Source organism: Hydra viridissima, unplaced genomic scaffold (genome assembly GCF_058129835.1).
Source record: "Hydra viridissima isolate aposymbiotic clone 2 unplaced genomic scaffold, HvirCarnegie_v1 scaffold_12, whole genome shotgun sequence".
Classification (NCBI taxonomy): Eukaryota; Metazoa; Cnidaria; class Hydrozoa; order Anthoathecata; family Hydridae; genus Hydra; species Hydra viridissima.
The window spans coordinates 13,161,568-13,181,635 of NW_028324311.1; the positions used below are offsets into that span (position 1 = coordinate 13,161,568).

The 20,068-nt window shown below is 33.2% G+C and overlaps 1 protein-coding gene and 1 long non-coding RNA gene across 4 annotated transcripts in view; one reads left to right on the forward strand and one right to left on the reverse strand.

The window, feature by feature from the left end:
• The window catches only part of LOC149881357 (uncharacterized), a 25,392-nt gene extending 9,738 nt beyond the window's left edge, over positions 1–15,654 (forward strand). Inside the window, exons 2-4 of the long non-coding RNA XR_016445490.1 lie at positions 13,961–14,024; positions 14,103–14,435; positions 15,302–15,654. This is a non-coding gene — a long non-coding RNA (uncharacterized LOC149881357). The remainder of the gene's footprint in view (positions 1–13,960; positions 14,025–14,102; positions 14,436–15,301) is intronic.
• A 142-nt stretch (positions 15,655–15,796) lies between these two features.
• Positions 15,797–18,906, reverse strand: LOC145194916 (uncharacterized). 3 transcript variants are annotated; one of them, XM_090068358.1, is made up of 6 exons: positions 18,724–18,906; positions 18,376–18,574; positions 17,406–18,071; positions 16,918–17,147; positions 16,688–16,847; positions 15,797–16,175 (listed from the first exon to the last, which is right to left on the reverse strand). In XM_090068358.1, the coding sequence occupies exons 1-6, from the start codon at positions 18,730–18,732 to the stop codon at positions 16,030–16,032; spliced, it is 1,410 nt and encodes a 469-aa protein (XP_089924484.1). In that variant the 5' UTR covers positions 18,733–18,906; the 3' UTR covers positions 15,797–16,029. The 3 variants fall into 3 exon arrangements, 2 of the variants coding, with proteins under 2 accessions (XP_089924484.1, XP_089924485.1); XM_090068359.1 differs by having other exon boundaries at positions 16,918–17,072; positions 18,724–18,863; XR_016445489.1 differs by lacking the exon at positions 16,918–17,147 and having other exon boundaries at positions 18,724–18,863.
• Between the last annotated feature and the right edge of the window lie 1,162 nt (positions 18,907–20,068).

Genomic DNA, 20,068 nt, shown 5'->3' on the forward strand with positions numbered 1-20,068 from the left:
TGTACAAGCTCTAGGTGTGCAATTATACTCCACTGAAAATGAAGAAAAAAGTTCTGTTGTTGAACGATGGAACAGAACGATGAAAGAGAGAATGTTTAAATATTTTTCAGCCAACAACACCAATAAATACATTGACGTATTAGATGAAATGGTGAAAAATTATAACAACACCAAGCACTCTTCCATCAAAATGACTCCAATGGAAGCTAGCGATGAAAAGAATAAAGGTAGGGTATGGTGGAACCTGTATGGAAAGGATCAAACATTACCAGCAAAACCAAAATTTTCAATGGGAGACAAAGTGAGGATCGTAAAAAAGAAGTCTCATTTTGAAAAGGGGTATACACCGAGATGGACTGAAGAGGTTTTTACCGTGTTAAATGTTCAGCATACGAATCCACCCACGTATAAAATCGCTGATGCTAACAATGAAGAAATACAAGGTACATTTTATGAACAAGAAATGCAAAAGACGCAACAAGACATATTCAGAATTGAAAAAGTCATTCGAAAGCAAAAGAACAGATCACTAGTCAAATGGCTAGGATATCCAGACTCTTTCAACTCATGGGTGAATAATGAAGAAGTGATTTCTATGAAAAAAATGATCTAAAAAATCGTAGATTTTCATTATTCTGAAAAACGAGTTAAATAATTTTCTTTTCTATATAAAAGAAATGAGTTTTATTACAATTGAAAATTTTGATGAGAGTAAATTATCAGTTGGAGAAATTTACGCAGCAACCAAACCAGTAGCCTATCAAAAATTACCGATAAAATATTCTTATTCAACTGGAGACGGTCCTCTTGTATTACGAACACCTATATTATTTTCGTATGGTGTATGCGAGAATAAAGATCCAGCAACACAAAAATTGACTGGCTATTCCATGTCCTTCGTTTGCTTTGATGCTAAGAAAGGAAAGACAGAACAAGAAGAAAAGTTTATTAGCACAATGGAAAAGATTACTTTGTTCATTAGAAGTGAAGTAGATAAATTGTCAGCCAAACTTAAAAAGGGAGGAAGAAAAAAGCAAATTAATTCAGACGAATTGACTATTTTAAAATATAAAGCTGACCATGCTGATGCAGCACCAGTGTTTTATGCTAAAATGTATATAACTAAAGGATCTAAAAATGAAGACGAAATATTCATTACTTCTGTATTTCATAGAAAGAAAACAGATCTTGATACACAAAATAGAGTCAAAGGGGAACGTGGTAATAAAAATTTGGTTAGATCTTCTGGACATGATTTTATCAATCAAAGATGTTATGCTATTGGAGGGCTTAGAATTGAGGGGGTGTATATCGGTCCTTCGATTGTGTCTATTCAAGTTAAACTGGTCGAAGCCGTCATCGTAAAAAATGCATCTTTACCTCATAGCATCATGATGTGTGAAGACATGAATTTAGAGGTGAAAGAAGATGAAATAGAGCAGGATGATGAAATGTAAAAAAACCCTTTTTAAAATTTTTCTGAATTTTAAAAAAATGATCAACGTTGAAGGAATTGTACTACCGAATAAACCTCTCACCAACTTTCAATTAATAGATGCTGTGAAAAAGCTCAAAATTAAAAACTTTAGAGGTGTTTTTGTGAGGGATGAATTGCCTAAAAAGCCAAGAGTAAAAGAATGTGGAATTACCAACACGGGAGATTCCAGCACAGATGGATTTCATTGGGTCTGTTGGTATAAAGATGGAGACAAAAAATACAGCTTTGACTCTTATGCCCAGCCTCCTCTCGTCGAGCTCGTTGACTATTTGAAAAGCCCTGTCTTTTACAACAGCGAAAGAGTGCAGTTTGGTAACACGTCTTATTGTGGACACTTGTGTCTTTACGTCTTGAAAAAATTACAGGAAGGAGATGACTTTCAAAGTGTTGTTAACACACTTTGGTGAAAAAAAAGTCGTGACTATATAAAATGATTGACAAATTTGGAAGAACTGAATTAGGAAGGTATTTTTATGATCCTTCCTCATCAACAACCATAACAGGTGATCTCTATGTCAGGACAGATGGAAACAGCACCATCACTGCAGATTTGGATTACAACTCTCATAAAATCATCAATTTAGGTGAACCGACTAACGCACACGATGCTGCTACGAAAAACTATGTAGATACGCATTCGTCAGGAGGAGGATCATCGATTGGAACTGCAGACTTGGATTTGAATTTTCACAAGGCGATCAATTTGAACGAACCTACTAATTCGCATGACGCCGCGACAAAAAATTATGTTGACGTCAGCTCGAGCATGAATGTGAAAGTAGATGGATCAAGCACGATCACTGGAGCCTTGGATTTAAATAGCCACAAATTGATCAACGTTTCCGATCCTACCGCTTTAAAAGACGCTGCAACAAAAGGGTATGTAGACACCAAAGTCTCTTACAACGCTATTTCATACACCGACATTAACATGACGTCGCACAAATTAACCAATTTAGCAGAACCTACATCAGCTTCAGATTCAGCTACGAAAAATTATGTAGACACGCATGCTTCAGGTGGAACAACTGTAGGTGTAGCAGATTTGGATTTGAATTCACACAAATTGATCAACGTGACTGATCCAACCAACTCACAGGATGGATCAACAAAGAATTATGTAGACTTGTTGTTGCAAAAATCGAGTTTGACCAGTGTCGTTCCAGGATCCAGTTTTACCAGTTTAGGCTTAAAGTCTCAGACAGTGGCGGCGCTAACCACTTCTCCTGTGTTTGCGTTTTCTGGAAAATCCGGAGTGCTGAGAAGATTGTGGTTGGCTTTATACAGCTCCTCTGGCACGAATATTCCAGGTCAAGTTTTCATTCGAATCTTTACTGACGGAGAAATCAATGTAGGGAATTATGCAGAAACAACAGAAGGAATTGGAGTGGATCAAACAGGACTTGCTACTGATTTGCTTTTTTCTCCTTTAGGAGGAGCTTTTTACGCCAATTCTTTGCAGGGATGCAACATGTATAACACCACTTCCTTGGGAGGATATTTCACATTGGACATGCCTTTCAGAAACGACGTCTCCATTCAACTCGTCAACAGAAATGCTACTGCCATCACTTACTGGATTCAACCGTTCATTTCCACACTTGCCTCCATTCCTGCAACCATCCCTCTTTACAAGCTGTACTGCAGAACGTTTCGATATTTGAACACCACTTATGGCAGTGAATACGTTTTGTTGAACACCAGCGGGAAAGGAAATGGCGTCTCGTTGAAATACATCAGGATGCACGTCATCGGCTCTTCTGGAAACTGGTGGGAATCAAGAGTCCGAATGTACGATGGGAATTTACCTCCAGGTAATGGTACTGTACTCACTCCTTGGACATCGTACAACACCAACAATTACACGTATTTTCCAGGATATGACGGTGACAGCACATGCATCTTTTCCTCTTCTGGATTAGAAGATTTTTATTTGTCGTCATGGAACGGCTCAAATTTAACTTCCTTCAACAACAAATCGACTGGACTTTTGTACCAATCCACATCCTCCATCGGATCGACCACCACCATCTCTTTTTACAGAAATTTCGGAGAAGCAGATTCTATGCCTACGGCTGCAGCTGGTAGAAGACTCGTTGTCACGCTCAACTCTGGTGATGCTCAAGTCGGTCAATCCGGAAGCTTTTACCTTCTTCTAGGACAAGCCTATTATTACGCATAAAAATCACTAGTGATTTCCATGAATCCGCAAATGGATATAATGTACAGATGAAAGAAAAAATTGAAAATGACTTAAATAAATTTCTTTTCATATAAAAAATAACAATGAGTATGTCAGATAATGAATTTTTAGAACACGATTCTGATGCTGAGGATAGGCCTTACAATTGGCATATGTTGGTTGACCCTGAAGATGATGATCCAGAGGATATACCTAACAATAATATTGAAGCGAGTGCAAACAGACTTATATTAGTTGACCCTGAAGATGATGATCCAGAGGATATACCTAACAATGAATTACCGAGGGAAGAGAGACGAGAAACAATAATTACAAGAACCCGTGTAACTGAAGATGTTGAAATTGTAGAAAGCGATCCTGAAGATTTACGTTATTTTTATTATTACGATGAAATGATAGAACGGCAATATGAGCTTTTAAACCGACGAGAAAATTATGAAACGAGAGCAAACAGAATACGTGATGAGAGAGAAAGAAATCAAGAACATGATATTATCGAACGACGACGAAGAATTGAACGTCCTCCGTCTGAAATAATTATAACAGAGCCTACTGAACCTGGTGGAAAAATTAAAGTTAAACTTATTATAAGGAGACCGTCTGTAGTTGAAATTACATTAGAAGAAAAATTAACTCTTAAAAAACAAAAACGATATGAAATAATTGAAAGAGGACCAACAATAATATTTAATGGACGCAGACAATAATCATTTTATTCTTTATATGTGAGGAATAAAATGATGTATTATAAAAATTAATTTTTTTGTGATAATAAAAATGGAGAATCATGTGCATAAAAAAAATTTTTTTAATAACGATCGAAAGGCTCGTCATAAATCATATCTTTTTTTCGACAAGTATTTGAAGCATCCTCCTGTAAAAGTGGGAAGTAAGTATGAAATATTTACTCAAAAAGACATCACATTAAATAAACTGAGTCATCAGAAAATAACTTTTATGTTTGGAATAAAGCTTAAAAGCGGATTAGCTTTAGTGAATTTGAGGGAAAGCCTAAAATCAAAACTGGATTATTTCAGTCACAGCATCATACTATCAGAGTCGGTGGATAATGTGATCATGGAAATTTACAATAACAGCAAGTCAGATGTCATTATTAAAAAAGGGGAAAGTTTATGCTTTGTCAATTTCATTAATGAGTGAAAAAAAATATTTTTTTCGTTTAATATAAAATGGAATACAATCACGATGCTAAATCTAACGCAAAAGCGCATGGACTTTATCCAGTTCTTCCATCAGCTCCTGTAGATGAAGGAGGACATGTTTATAGGCTTCAAAATATAAGCGAAGTCCAAAAAGAGATGGACAACGAGAGGAAAAAGAGAGTGCATCTCAGCAAAAAGTATCATCGCGCTTTCAGAATCATTTCTTTTGTAGACTCTACGTTGCAAGCAGGTGGTCTTGCACTTGGAGTTGTTGGAATTGGAACTTTGAGCACCATCGCTGCTGCTCCTATTGCGATTGCGTGTGAAGGTGCGGCTATTGGAATGGGGTTTTTATCCATTGTAGGAGGACAAGTCAACAAAAAACTGACATTAAAAGCGGAGAAGCATGAAAAGATTAAAGTGTTGGCCGAGTCGAAATTGAACACCATCAACAGTCACATTTCAAAGGCATTAGTAGACAACATTGTGAGCGATTCAGAGTATGAATTGATTTTAGACGAGCTTCAAAAGTTTAAGAGTCTGATGAAAGAAATAAGAACTAAAACAAAAATCAACATTGACGAGATAACTAAAGAGTCGTTGATCCAAAAAGGAAGAGAAGATGCAATAAAAGCGTTCAACAACATGTTTAAAAAATCATAGATTTTCCACGGATCTAAGAAAAATTAATTTAAAAAACATAGATAAGTTTACGTTTAAGTTTTTTCTTGCGTTTTAAAAAATGTCCTTTTTTAAAATACTAGACCCTAACAAGAGGGATGAACTGGTGAAAGAATTTGTTGAAAGAAGAAAAAGAATCTATCAAGATAGTTTGAATGAGAATATTTATGATGCTAATCTTCAGACTGATTTGAGCAAGCTTTACAAGCCTCTGATTGAAAGCAATGAAAAGATGATCAAGAGCATCGAAGAAAGACGCAATGAACAAGCACCTCCAAGTTTTGATGAGACAAATCATTTAGGAGACATTTCATCCGTCTATTTAAATAAGTATAATAAGCGATTCGTAAACGATGTTAAAAGAAATTTCGAACTTAGTAAAATTAGTGATAAATTATACTTTGGAAAAATGGAGGTGGAGGTGGATGGAAATGATATCATTGTTGGAGGAGAAAGGTATAAAGGAACAAAAGGCCTTTGGGAGCTTATGACAGAATCTAAAGCTCCAAACGAATTAATGAGCAATGTTACCGATGAAGATTTGGAAAATTATGAAAAAATTATTTTCAACTCTGGTGCTATTTTTTCTAATGCAAATCCAAACAAGCCAAAAGCCTCCAGAAGCGAAAAATATCGGAAAATTATAGGTCCTTTTTGGGATAAATTTAAAAGTGAAACTAAAGTCAAAAAAGGCAATGGTGTGATTATTCTTCCAAGCGATCCAAATGCTCTTGTGGAAAATCTCAACTTGAGTATCGCTGCATGGCATGCTGGAAATAAAGAGTCGAGAAATGTAGCTGTTTCCATTTGCGATGAGCTGTTGAGGCAGAATAGGATTAATAAAGACGAGTACAAGGCTATGATGGCGTATATCGATATGAAATAAAAAAAATCTTTGGAAATAAAAAAATGATCGTTTATAGAAATAGATATGTTAAGAAGCATATTGTAGGTGGAAGTGGAATAATAGACACGCTTAAGAATTTCTTGAGAAGAGCGGCATCTTCAAGCGCTTCAAGAGCGGCATCTACTTTGGCTAATAAAATTGCAAAAACTGAACTGGGAAGAGAAGCCATCATGGCTACTAAATCTGCAGGAAAAGAGCTGGCTTCTGCAGCTATTTCCACTGCTAAAGACGTAGCTATTGATAAAGGTAAAAAGACCATTGAAAAATTGTATGCCAAGACTGGAACTCCAAAGCCAGCTGCAAAGAATGATCTCAGTCTTAAAAGCAAAGAAATTATTTCGAGCATTGTTAACAAAGCAGCAGCAGCAGAAGCACCGGTTATGAACGAATATTCTATGTTTGGATCAGGATTGTCGAAGAACAACGCGATTAGAATACAAGACTTGGTAAAAAAGGGAAATGGACTTTTGATTGCATGAGGATGCAAAAATTTTTTTCTTTGATGTATAAAAATGGCAAATTCCGATGTTTTAAATTTTACAGAAGAGATTATGGTGGATGAAGAAATTGAGAGATTTGAGTTTCACGAATACGAGCCCGTGAATAAAAATATAAATGTGGATGGAGAAATAAGGATCAATATTGAGCAGCAAGATTTGTTCACGCTTCCATCTGAGGCATACATTTTGGTTGAAGGAAGACTTTTAAAAGCGGATGGAACTTCTTACGCTGATACAGATGTTGTTACTTTGGTTAACAATGGTTTCATGTACATGTTCAGCCAGATTTCTTATCATTTGTCGAATAACGAGGTGGAGACCATTTACGAACCTGGGCAAGCTACCACCATGATTGGATACCTCAAATATCCAATAGAGTTTCAATTGTCTGAAGGAATGAATCAGCTGTGGCAAAGAGACACGACAGCTTTAGCAGATCTTGTCGGCAACACTGGATTTAAGCAAAGACAAGACTACATCATCAAGCAAAGTGAAGAAAAAGGAACGTTTTCGTTTTGCATTCCTTTAAAGCACATTTTTGGATTTTGTGATGATTACGATAAAGTGCTCTATGGATTTAAGCATACAATTGCTCTTGTGAGAAAGAGCGATAGTGATGCTATTTTTAGAGCAGAAACAGCAGCTGCAGGAAAAATAGATCTTAGCAAATTATCTTTGTTTATGCCTCATGTCACACCATCTGTAGCGGCTAGCAACAATCTTTACAAAATCATTGAATCAAAAGTAAATGTTCCAATTTCGTTCAGATCTAGACAATGCGACACCATCGCTGTTCCTGTATCCAATAACTTTAGTTGGAGATTAAGCGCAAGATCAGCTAGCGAAAGACCAAGGTATGTCATTGTTGGATTCCAAACCAATAAATCTGGAAGTCAAGTAGAGAATCCTGCAGTCTTTAATCACTGCGACTTGAAGAACATATATGTCACTTTAAACAGTGAAAGATATCCTGCTGTTGATTACAATTTAGACTTTAACAACCAAAAATACTCAAGAGCTTATAAGGACGCTTCTAAATTTGACAATAGACTTTATGGAGTAAGCGATATCATAAGTCAACCTAATATATCTGCCTTAAACTATAGATACATTTGCCCTCTGTTTGTTTTTGATGTGAGCAAACAGGCTGAGAGACTAAAAACTTCAGTGGTAGATGTGCAAATAAAAGCTACATTTAATGCGAACGTTCCTGCAAACACCCAGGCTTTTGCTGTTCTCATTTCTGATAAATTGCTTAGATTTGAATCAGATGGAAGCAGATTTAATTTTGTTTATTGAAAGGACTCAAAAAATAATATTTTTAAAATAAAAAATGAGATATACGAAAAAGGATTTGAAAAAATTGCTGAAAGAAAACGGAATTTCCAAAACGTCAAACAATAAAATGTCATTATTAATGCTTGCGATTGAAAACAACTTGATTGATAAAAACATATTGATTAAAGACGTGAAGGAAGATCGACCCGTGGGTAGACCTAAAAAGGATTTAAATCTGTTAAAAGAAGAATAAAATGAAACAGTTTTTTCCATTTTTTCTAGAATGTAGTATCAAAGAGACTGATATAAATAAAAAAAGACATCTTGAGCTTCTTGCATTTGAAAGAGCAGGTGTGTTTCGCGAATCTGTTTACATCACTGAAAACGGAGATTTTAATATTCCAAAAGAGTACAACGACGAAGAGAGAGACAAGCTTTACCTACTTGTATGGAGTGGTGAGACAGAATATTCACGAATGGAAAAGAAAATCAAAGAGAATCTCAGTACTTGGAAAGTCTTGCCTAAAAAAGAAAAACTAAGAATGATTGACAATTATGTGCTTGGTTTGGATTGTGATTTCGAGGAGAAGAAAAAGATTTCTGGAAATCTAAAAAGCGCAATTTTAAATCATTCACTTGATCCTAATGATATTGTATATAAAAACTTTAGAATAATTTTCATCAATGACATAAATTTAAAAAAATCGAATTTGATTTAAAAAAAATCTTTACAAATAAAAAAGATGAAATATACAAGAAAACTTTTGAAAAATTTGTTAAAAGAAAACGGTGTTTCCAAAACGTCAGACAATAAAATGTCTCTCATGATGCTTGCAGTTGAAAACAATCTGATTGATAAAGATGTCATTTTGGAAAACTCGAAAGACAAGAAACCTGTTGGCAGACCTAGAATACATGAGAAAAAAGAAAAGAAACCTCTTGATCCAAAATATGCTAGACTTGGTTTAATTAGAAATAATCCTTTACATTTAAAAATAACTCATGTGGATACTGGTGAGGTGACTGAGTACAAGTCTGCTTACGAGACTCATAAAAAGACAGGACATAGCTGGCAGTACTTTGAATGCAGAAATGGAAAAGTAATAGATGGTTACAAATATGAGATTTCTGGAGGAAGAAGTTTTTAAATTCAATATAAGAATTTAAAAAAATTGAAAAATGATATAAATAAAAAAATCTTTTGTTAATAAAATGGAAAACAAAACGGTGAAAGAATTAAAAGAAATTGCTAAAGAGCAAAAAATAAGAGGATACTCTAAAATGAGAAAAAGAGAACTTATAATGGTTTTACAACCTCCTAGAGTAGTCTCTGCTCCTGCTGCTTTTCGTAGACCTACTGTGGTTAGGTTTGTTCGGCCAGCTGTAAAAGTTTCTATAAAACCTACAAAAGTTTCAATAAAGCCAACAAAAGTAAGGATTGTTCCTTCCGCAGTGCAAAAGCCTCCTATTGCTCCAAAACCAATTCATTTGCAAAGACCTATCCTTGACGAACCTGTTTCAGATTTAACACCTGCTATAACACCAAAACCAGTCATTCCACCTAGACCTTCATTTTTTTCAAGTCTGAAGGCAACTACAAAAAGTGTGGCGTCCTATGCTAAAACTAAGTTAAATGATGTTAAAGAATGGGTGGAGCCTTACGTTCCCGAAGTAGTCAAGAATCAGGTAAGCAAAGCAGTGAACAAAATCGATGAAAAGATAAAGTCTATCAAATCGCTTGTATCAAAAACAGAGTATAAACAACCTGCTGTAAAACAACCTGTGGTAAAACCAATTAAAGTAAAGTTTAAAATGACTGAACATTCGGCAGAGGGTTCTGTAAGACAATTTTCTTATAGACCTTCTTCTCGATACCAAGACCTTGCATCCTTTTTTAATTTGGTGAGAGAGTCTGTCATTCAAACCATGGAAGGGGAAAGAAACATCAGAGTAAGAATTATTTTAACGTGTAAAATGAAATCTGTAAGCATGATGACTGGTGAAGAAGTGACTCGGGAAGCAAGCTTTTCATCAAGATCAGAGATTGTTCTAGAAGCTATGGATGTAAGAGAGTTAAGAGAGCTCATGGGTGAAATGGAAGGAAAAGTCTTGGAAAGTAGTGTCAAATACAATGCTTTAGGATCTAATTGCACTATATCTAAGATTTTAAGAATGGACATTAACTTTACTGATTACGAACCTCTCAGCGGTTCTTCCTATATTGAGCTTCCTAAAAAGCTAAAAGACAAAAAGGCAATCATCAACATGGAAAACAAGGACGATCAATGCTTTAAATGGTCAGTCACTCGAGCGTTGAATTTAAAAAATAGAGACAACGAAAGAATTGATAAAGACTTGGTTCTAAAATCAGAAGAACTGAATTGGGAAGGAATGGAGTTTCCTGTCAAGACTTCTAAAATTAAAAATTTCGAAAAGAATAACCCAGCGATTAGCATTAACGTCTTTGGCTATAAAAAAGAAAAACTTTATCCTTTGCAAATATCTGACTTTGTAGATCGAAAGCACTGTGTTGATTTGTTGTTTATTTCAAACGAAGACACTGACCATTACTGTCTCATTAAAAGTTTGAGTCGCTTATTGTCAACACAAACATCAAATCATCAGCACAAAATGTATTATTGCAGAAATTGCTTACAAGGTTATGACCAGGAAGAAAAGCTTCAACAGCATCAACCTTATTGCTATGACAACGATGCAGTAAGAATCGAACTTCCAAAAGAAGGGTCGACCCTTGAGTTTAAAAACTACAACAAGTCTATGAGAGTTCCGTACTGCGTCTATGCCGACTTTGAAAGTTTCATCCAACCTCTTAACACTTGCACACCGAATTCGAAAGAGTCGTACACCAGACAATATCAAAAGCACGTCCCAAGCTCCTTCTGCTATTATATCAAATGCTTTGACGATAGCCTTTACAAAGGAGAACCAGTCATGTACACAGCTGAAAGCGAAGAGGATGACGTAGCTCAAAAGTTTATAACCATGCTTGAAGCTGACCTTATAAAGATTCTCGACAAGATTGATATAGTAAAAAAGAAAGTGGTAACGGATGAGGATGAAAAGAATTTTGAGACTGCAACTCTATGTCATATTTGTGGATCAGATCTTAACAGTGACAAAGTGTGGGATCACTGCCATTTAACTGGAAAGTATCGAGGAGCTGCTCATAACAAATGCAACTTGAATTATAAACTTCCAAAATTCATACCCATCATTTTCCATAATTTGTCCGGTTATGACAGTCATTTGTTCATCAAGAAATTAGATGGAAAGCTCAATTGCATACCCGACAATGAAGAAAAATATATCAGTTTCTCGAAAGAAATCAAAGTAAGAGAATTTATTAATAAGAAAGGTAAACTTCAGGAAGTATGGAAAGAGCTAAGGTTTATCGACAGCTACAGATTCATGAGTTTCAAGTTAGAAGATCTAGCTAAAAATCTAAACAACGACCAATGCAAAAACGTTGCTCAATATTACTCTGGAGAAAAGTTTGATTTATTAAGAAAAAAAGGTATTTACCCTTATGACTGGGTGGACTCGATTGAAAAGTTCTCCGAAACGCAATTACCTCCTATTGAAGCATTCTATTCCAAACTGAATGATGAGGGAATAAGCTGTGAAGACTATGCGCATGCAAAAAACGTTTGGGATGTATTTGGATGTAAAACGTTTAAAGATTATCAAGAACTGTACAACAAGTCAGACGTTCTGATACTTGCTGATATCTTTGAAAATTTCAGAGACGTGTGCCGTACCTATTACAAGCTTGATCCTGCTTGGTATTACACCTCACCTGGTTTGGGTTGGGATGCCATGTTGAAACTAACTGGAATTCAGTTAGAGCTTCTGTCTGATATTGATATGCTTCTCATGGTTCAAAGAGGGATACGCGGTGGAATTTGCATGATCTCAAACCGATATGGAACTGCCAATAACAAATACATGAGTGATTATGATCCTTCACAACCTTCGAAATTCATTCAGTACTTAGACGCTAATAATTTATATGGATGGGCTATGTGTGAGCCTCTTCCTGTTAGAGGATTCAGATGGATGGCTGAAGAGGAGCTCGCTAATTGGAAATCCATGCCTTGTATTCTCGAAGTTGATTTAACCTATCCCGAAAGCCTACACGATTTACACAACGACTATCCTTTAGCTCCTGAAAGACTAACCATTGGAAAAGTGGAAAAGCTTGTTCCTAATTTAAACAACAAGGAAAAATATACTATTCATCATGAAAACCTAAAACTCTATGAACGACTTGGATTGGTCGTTACCAAAATTCATCGTGGTATCACCTTTGAAGAAGAACCTTTTATGAAACAATACATCGATCTCAACACCGCATTAAGAGCAAAAGCTAAAAACGAGTTTGAAAAAGAATTCTTCAAGCTTATGAACAACTCTGTCTTTGGAAAAACCATGGAGAATATTCGAAAGCATGTTGATATTAAACTAATCACCACTAAAAAAGAAGTCTTAAAATTGTCAAGAAAACCTAATTATGATAGAAGTACCATTTTTGATGAAAACCTTGCTGCGGTTCACATGAAAAGAACAAAACTCTTTTACAACAAGCCTGTTTACTTAGGATTGTGTGTTCTAGACATAAGCAAAATTCTCATGTTTGAACATCATTACGACTATATCAAACCTAAATACGGAGATCGCGCGAAATTACTCATGACCGATACTGACTCACTCTTTTACGAAATCGAAACGGATGATTTTTATCAAGACATTGCCAACGATATTGAAGCTAAATTTGACACGAGCGAATTCGCGAAAGATCATCCTGCCGTTCAAAACTTTGGATTTGATATTGGGTTTAAAAATAAAAAGGTTATAGGCAAGTTCAAGGATGAAGCTGCTGGTAAACAAATTAAAGAGTTTGTTGGACTTCGTCCTAAGCTCTACTCTTACAAAACCTATGAAAAAGAAGAGAAAAGATGCAAAGGGGTTAAAAATAAAGTCGTTCAAAAACACATCACTCATCAAGATTATAAAGACTGCTTATTCAGTGGAAATGAAAAGCTTGCATCCATGAACGTTATCCGATCACATCAGCATAACATTTACACCGAAGAAATCAACAAAGTCGCACTCAGCGCTAACGATGACAAAAGACACATCTTGCAAGACGGAATTCACACGCTAGCCCTTGGGCATTACAAACTAAAACCGTGCTTTACATTTATGGACTATGATCAACTCTTCGGACATGATGATTAAATATAAACTCAGAACACGAGGCAGAGACACAAAAAGGTAAGTCAACAAAAATGATTGCAGAAAATTAAAAACACGACGCCATCTTGAATTCATTAAGTATTAAAAAAATGTCAATGCGACAGAATCGATATTGTGTCTTGAAAACTGTCAATGCATATAAAAAAATGTCAATGCGCCAGAATCGATATTGTGTCTTGAAAAATGTCAATGCATATAAAAAAATGTCAATGCGTCAGAATCGATATTGTGTCTTGAAAAATGTCAATGCATATAAAAAAATGTCAATGCGTCAGAATCGGCAAGTCATAGTAGTTATGTATTTATGCATGTATATGTATGTATGTATATGTATATATGTATATATGTAGTAGCCTTATTGATTTCAAAAAATACATATATGTTGATATTCCTAGAAATAACCAAAATGTTGATATCTAGAGATATCAATATTTTTTTTTTGTTGATATCTAGGGATATCAACATTTTAGTGATTATGACTTTCTTTGTGCACTTTATGGTATTTCAGGAGCTTCAGGTGAATTATTATACAATGTCACCAAAAGTTAATTTATTTTTTTGAAATTATAACTTATACACATACATTTATATCTAGGTTTCTTTACCAACTCTGCACATTGTTATTTGGATTTCTCTTAAATATTTCAACATGTTTGTAGAAGAAGCCCATGAAATTGGATATTTTAATGGTGTCAAAAGGAGTATTAAAGAATAATAGCAGCATCTGTTCTGAAAAATACCATGAATTTATATCAAAGCAAAAACAACTGTCAGACCTTCAAAGTTCTATTTTTAATCTTGATGAACAAATACAGCTGGTGAATGTTGCTATAGAAATGGCTAATTAAATAATCCTGATAATTTGGAAAGCGTTAAGTCAATTTACTTCCCTCAACTTGATTTTCTAAAGGAAAGGAAAAAGGAAATGGTTAGCATTTCTTTAAAATGTTTCAAGTTCTGTTTTTTATAGAATTATTGTTCTGCTTTAAAGTGGTGCTGGCCTACAAAAACTAAAACTGTTAATCCTTTGATTTTCAATGTAATATTTGATTAAATACATGTACAATGAAAAAACTTTCTGCGTAAATAAATAAAAAACTATTAATGTGCCCATAAACATGCAGAGTCAGCAATTAATATGCAATTTTAACTGCATTTTTAAACAATAATTTCTTCTTAATTAGTTATATTTTGAGTCTAAATTTTTGCAAAAAGGTTAACATGTTGATAAAGGGATTTGATCGGAATCACCATCATGGCATTTATAGATGCAAAATGGTGGCATTTTCAATAATGATTTTTAATTTTATGGTAAAATCTGTGCTGTCTATAATATTATCTTAAGAACAGCAAACTGTAAAAACCTTATTTTGGTGAAACCCCTCGAAAGTAACCTGATAGCCAGTGTGCAAATATTTTAGGTATAACCTCCAAGTAGTTAAAAAGATATTCTTGTTCAAAGTTAAAAAAACTCAGAAAACAAGAAAACAAAAAATCTCTCTGAAACATTCAAGACACATGTGAGTTATCATTAGAAAAACATTTTCTTGTGACTGACATTTTAGCTCATTTTTTTACTATGAAACATATAAACATTATACATTTTTGAAATCTAAAATAATTATTTTATTCAAATTTATAAAGTAAAAAAATTGGAAAAGTTTGATATCTTATAGGCTAGTACCACCTTAAGCATTTTATATGTTATATCTGGATTATTCCTGACTAATGTTTCCTCGTGGAAACTACTATTTAACTAATCTTATTTTAAAAGCAATTATAATACTTCTATAGACAAAACAATGTAATACTCTGGAGCTTGAATCTACACTGAAGAAAAGTGAGGACCATGCACACAACAGATTGAAGCTATATTGCAAAAACTGAAAGTTCAGTTACAAGCATACCATGGAAAAAGTTTTATTGGAAATTATGTGCATAAAATGCTTCAGGTTCCATTTCTTTTATAAATCAATTCCCAGATAACACATAGGCATCGGGCCGATATCGGCGCGACGTCCACATTCGATCGGCTTAAGATGTAATTTTTATATCTTTTTGATGGGCGGCTGCTCATCGGCAGGACGTAAACAAAAATGTCAAAAAGGCATCGGCGCGACGTCCGTATTTGATTGACTGAAGATGTAATTTTTACATCTTTTTGACGGGCGGCTGCTCATCGGTAGAACGTAAACAAAAACGTGAAAATTACATCGGCACGACGTCTGCATTTTGGTTCATATGTAATTTTTACATATTTTGGATAAAATACAAAACGAAATAATAAAATTTAACAGTTTTTAGTAATATTTTTAGTAACATAATAACATCGAATAATAAAATAAAAATATAACTGACAATATAGTAAAACATTACCATAATTACGCGTCCAATAAAATAAAAAGTTAAGCAATAAAGAAGTTAAGTATGTACAAAAAAAAAAACGTATGCTTATAAACAAAACAAAAAAACTTTTTGAAAAACGAAATAATAAAATTATAACATTTTTTTAGTAACAATTGCTAAAAGGCTTCTGCATTAGTTTTGGCTTCGGCTCTTTTTTTACGACCTCCACCTCTATCCGATGAAACACGAAGCCACGTTTTTATAGCCGACTCAATTTCAGCATTTTTGGCATCTTTTGTCATGGTATTTGCACGAACGGAATCTGTACAATATACAAATTTATACAAATATACTTTAATCACCTCATATTCAACACAAACAACATATACTACTAAAATCACTAATTAAACATATACTATTAAAATCACTAATCAAACATATACTACTAAAATCACACTGTGTTCAATCAAAATTTACTTTAATAATACTTAGCGCAATACAAAAACTCCTTTAAAAGATTAAGAATCGGTCACAAATCAGCATACGCCATTTGGCATATTGTGTATGCACAAAATGTGTGGAACTTTTGTTATGTATAGTATATGCTTAACTCAATATAACCAAACAATTTCATGCAATGTTTCTAAAAAATATAACTGTTATGCAACAATGCATAATAGTTGAGGAAACTTCCACTTTTAGTAAATCATGTTTAATTTTATATCAATTTACACTATATGCAAACCAGTCTAACGTCAAAGATACTCTTTTACAAACAGTAATAACAAAAAATATCAATTAACTCAAATAATAGGATTAGAAGTGTTTACTAACCACAAACAATGTCCTTAATATGAAGGGCTGAAAAGGCGTGTTTGTTTCCATGGCCCATGAAATTAAATTTGTTAGCCAATTCATCAGTCATGACCATTTTCATAACTCTTCTGACAGTTTCCTTCACTGTAGCACCTCCCTGAAGACCCAGATGTTGAGTCTAAAGAAATTATATAATTTAAACTTACACTAGAAATGTTAAAAGTTTGTCACTATATTAAAAAACTTACTAATTGTAACTTGTCTAGTGCGGATAGTCTCAATTTTTTTTCAAAACTTTGCACTTGTTCGAATGTTTGCAATGGCAAATTTAAATTTTTGGGCAACTTTGAATTAACTCCCTGAACTTGTAAATCAAGATGCTTCAAAATCACATTTTGTTGCTCTGAAAGATATTGAATTTGAGCCTTTATATCATCATTCTGCTTTTTAACTTCCACAAGCAACTTAATTACATCACCTATAAATTATAACCATCAATTACAAATTATAGATTTTTATCATCCTAATAATGGTATTTTTTAAAATTAAATTTTATAGTCAAAAATATTTTAATTAATTAAATAACAAATTTAAATTTAATAAAACCAGATTTATTTCCTAACTACTTCTACTACTTAACTAATTTAATTGATCCTCGATATTTTATCACACATTATTTATTACAAGTGTTAATACAAGTTTTTTGAATAAACTTTATAAACAACATATAAATTACCATAAACTGCCTGTTCAGTGCGTGGTAGATAATTTGTAGTTTCCAATTGAGGTGTTCTAAAATCACTTGAAATTTTAGAAATAAAATCTTGTGGCTCTTTTTCATCATTATATGATTTCTGATTCACTATTTCGTGGCTATTGTAACTAGATTCCATAGAATTCAAATGCATAGTTGAGTTATGCATTATTTGTGTATCTGCAGAATGGAATCTTGCGGTATTAAAAGGTGGTTTATGTCGTAAAACAGGTTGTTCAGGTGCTAAAGTTGATGCCATACGAGATTCAAACTGACAATTGTTCTGATAAGATGACTGATCAGATGCATATCTAAGGGGTGGTTGAGGGGGCAGTAAAAGCTTCTTAGTATCGGGTTTATTTTTCAAAATACATTTATTAGACATCTGAAAATCAAAATTATCAAAATTATCTTTATTAGTCTTTGGTTTCTTTTTTGACGTTACTTGACCAACATCAATGCTTAAGCCTACGTTATTCATATTCATATATCGAGTATTTATATCAACATCATCTTCATTAGGAAAATCATCAACACTCATTTTCTTTCGTTTTTCAGATTTCATCTTTTCTGTGTCAGATGTAGCTGTATCTAAATCAGATGTTATCTCTCCCTTCTTGGCTTTTTTCCTAGCAGTATCATATTCTTCTTTAAAATAAAATAAAAAAATTTAAAATAATGCAAATTTTTTTTTTTAGTATACCAAATATTTTATTATATTATATATTATATTTAATAATAAAAAATATATACATTTAATTAAAAATAAACATAGAAATGCCATTAAATGATTTTAATAATGCTGTGAAGACATTTATGTGACATTAGCTGTGAATACACTATTTAATTGTAAATAACATTGCCACAAAATACTCACAACAGCTAAGTAGATGTAACAATGGCTTTTGCAATAAATTTAAATTGATAAAAAAAAGTAGACAAGTATACTAACCATATACTCCAAGACACTTGACAGTAAACTGTAACCAATCTGTTTCAGGTATTTGCAATGACTTGACTGCCTTTACAATCATATTAATAGGTGTAGATTTAGGAGGCCAAGCACAACATGTTCGGTCCTGTGAAAGCCAAAACAATGGCACAGCATCTACCTCTTCTCCGTTGCTTGTTTGAAAAACGACTACTGCATACTAATAAAATACATTTACATTACATCATTCTTTATATATTAAAATACATCAGTTAAAACTAAGAAAATACATCAAGTAATGACTAAAAAAAACTTAAAAAAATAAGAAATGATAAAATAAAAAAAAACAGAGGTATAAATTTAACAAACCTTAAACATTTTCCAGATGGCTTCAATAATAAATGGATGAACTAATGAAATTAATATTTATTTCAACCAAGGTCATAAACACAGTCTTGGTCAATTATAAAACTCACTTACTTTTTACTTACTAGTATGCAGCAAAAAAAAATTTGTAATGTAATTTATGCAAAACTAGTATATTTAAACACTACAAAAAAACAATTAATATAATCAGAAATAATTATAGCAGAGAAATGTAAAAATTTGTAATACATGTGTACAAGTGAAATATTTTCAAAATATAAGTAAGATGGATAAAAAATAAAATTTTTTTTTAAATTATGCATTGTTATTGGTCATCAAAGTTGTTAATTCTTTTAAAAAACATGCCTTTAGGAACTCCAGAGCACCATAAAGGTGCTTTTAAGATCCAAAATGGTTGATTATGTCTTGGTTTAGATTAGGAAAATAATTCACAACATAATATAACAACCTCTAATTATGAACCAAAAGGAAAACATGCTAATATATTACATATTCATAAAAGTAAAGTGTATACACAAAAAAGTGTATACTTATACATTCATTTATATTTATACTAAAAAATTAAAATAAAATTGGTCAGACAGCATTAATGTTACATATACAAAAAAGTGTATTTTCTAATATTACAACTAAATTATCAGTTGTACAACCTTTTATGAGTCTAATAAAAAATTGTGTGTAAAAAAGGAATAATAACATATGAATTGTTTCCATAAGGCAAACATACACATTTTTGATAAAAATCATCACTGTTAATAGTTTCATAAGAACCACAAGGATTGGAAACATGTAAGACATTTAAAGTAGATGATGGCAAAGGTGATATATAGAAATCCTGACTAAGTTTGAAAAGTTCAACAATTACTTTATATTTAAACTGGTCCACACTCAATATGTTGCGTACCAAACATGGCTGTCCGTTTAACTTTAAAAAGCAATTGTTCCCTGGAGATGTTGACAAAACTAATCCATTTGGAAGACTGAGTTTACAATATTGTTTTAAACAACTTACACCAAAAGGCACTGGTCCAATATTGTGTTCTTTTTGTGGTGTATAAAGTTTTTTATTGACAGGCAACAAAGTTTTTTTACTATTTCGTCTCTCCTCTAAACGCCTCTCAACCTGTTTTAAAATAAATGATGGCTTGCGAACAAGTTTTTTTAGAGTACCTAGCTTATTTTCAAATGGAAAAGCAGAAAAGTTATCTAAAGGGCCAAAGTTCTTTACATCATCAGCCAAATGAATTAAACAATGAACATTGTATACAAGCATGCCTGTACCATATAAAACTTTCATATTTTCTACACATACAATAAGAAGTTGTTT

Excerpts from the sequence above, each read along its gene's own strand:
- LOC145194916 (XM_090068358.1), bottom strand. Across the intron at positions 18,072-18,375 it reads CAAGTGTCTTGGAGTATATG|AAGAATATGATACTGCTAGG; the intron begins GTTAGTATACTT and ends TTTATTTTAAAG. Across the intron at positions 16,848-16,917 it reads CACTAGACAAGTTACAATTA|ACTCAACATCTGGGTCTTCA; the intron begins GTAAGTTTTTTA and ends TAATTTCTTTAG.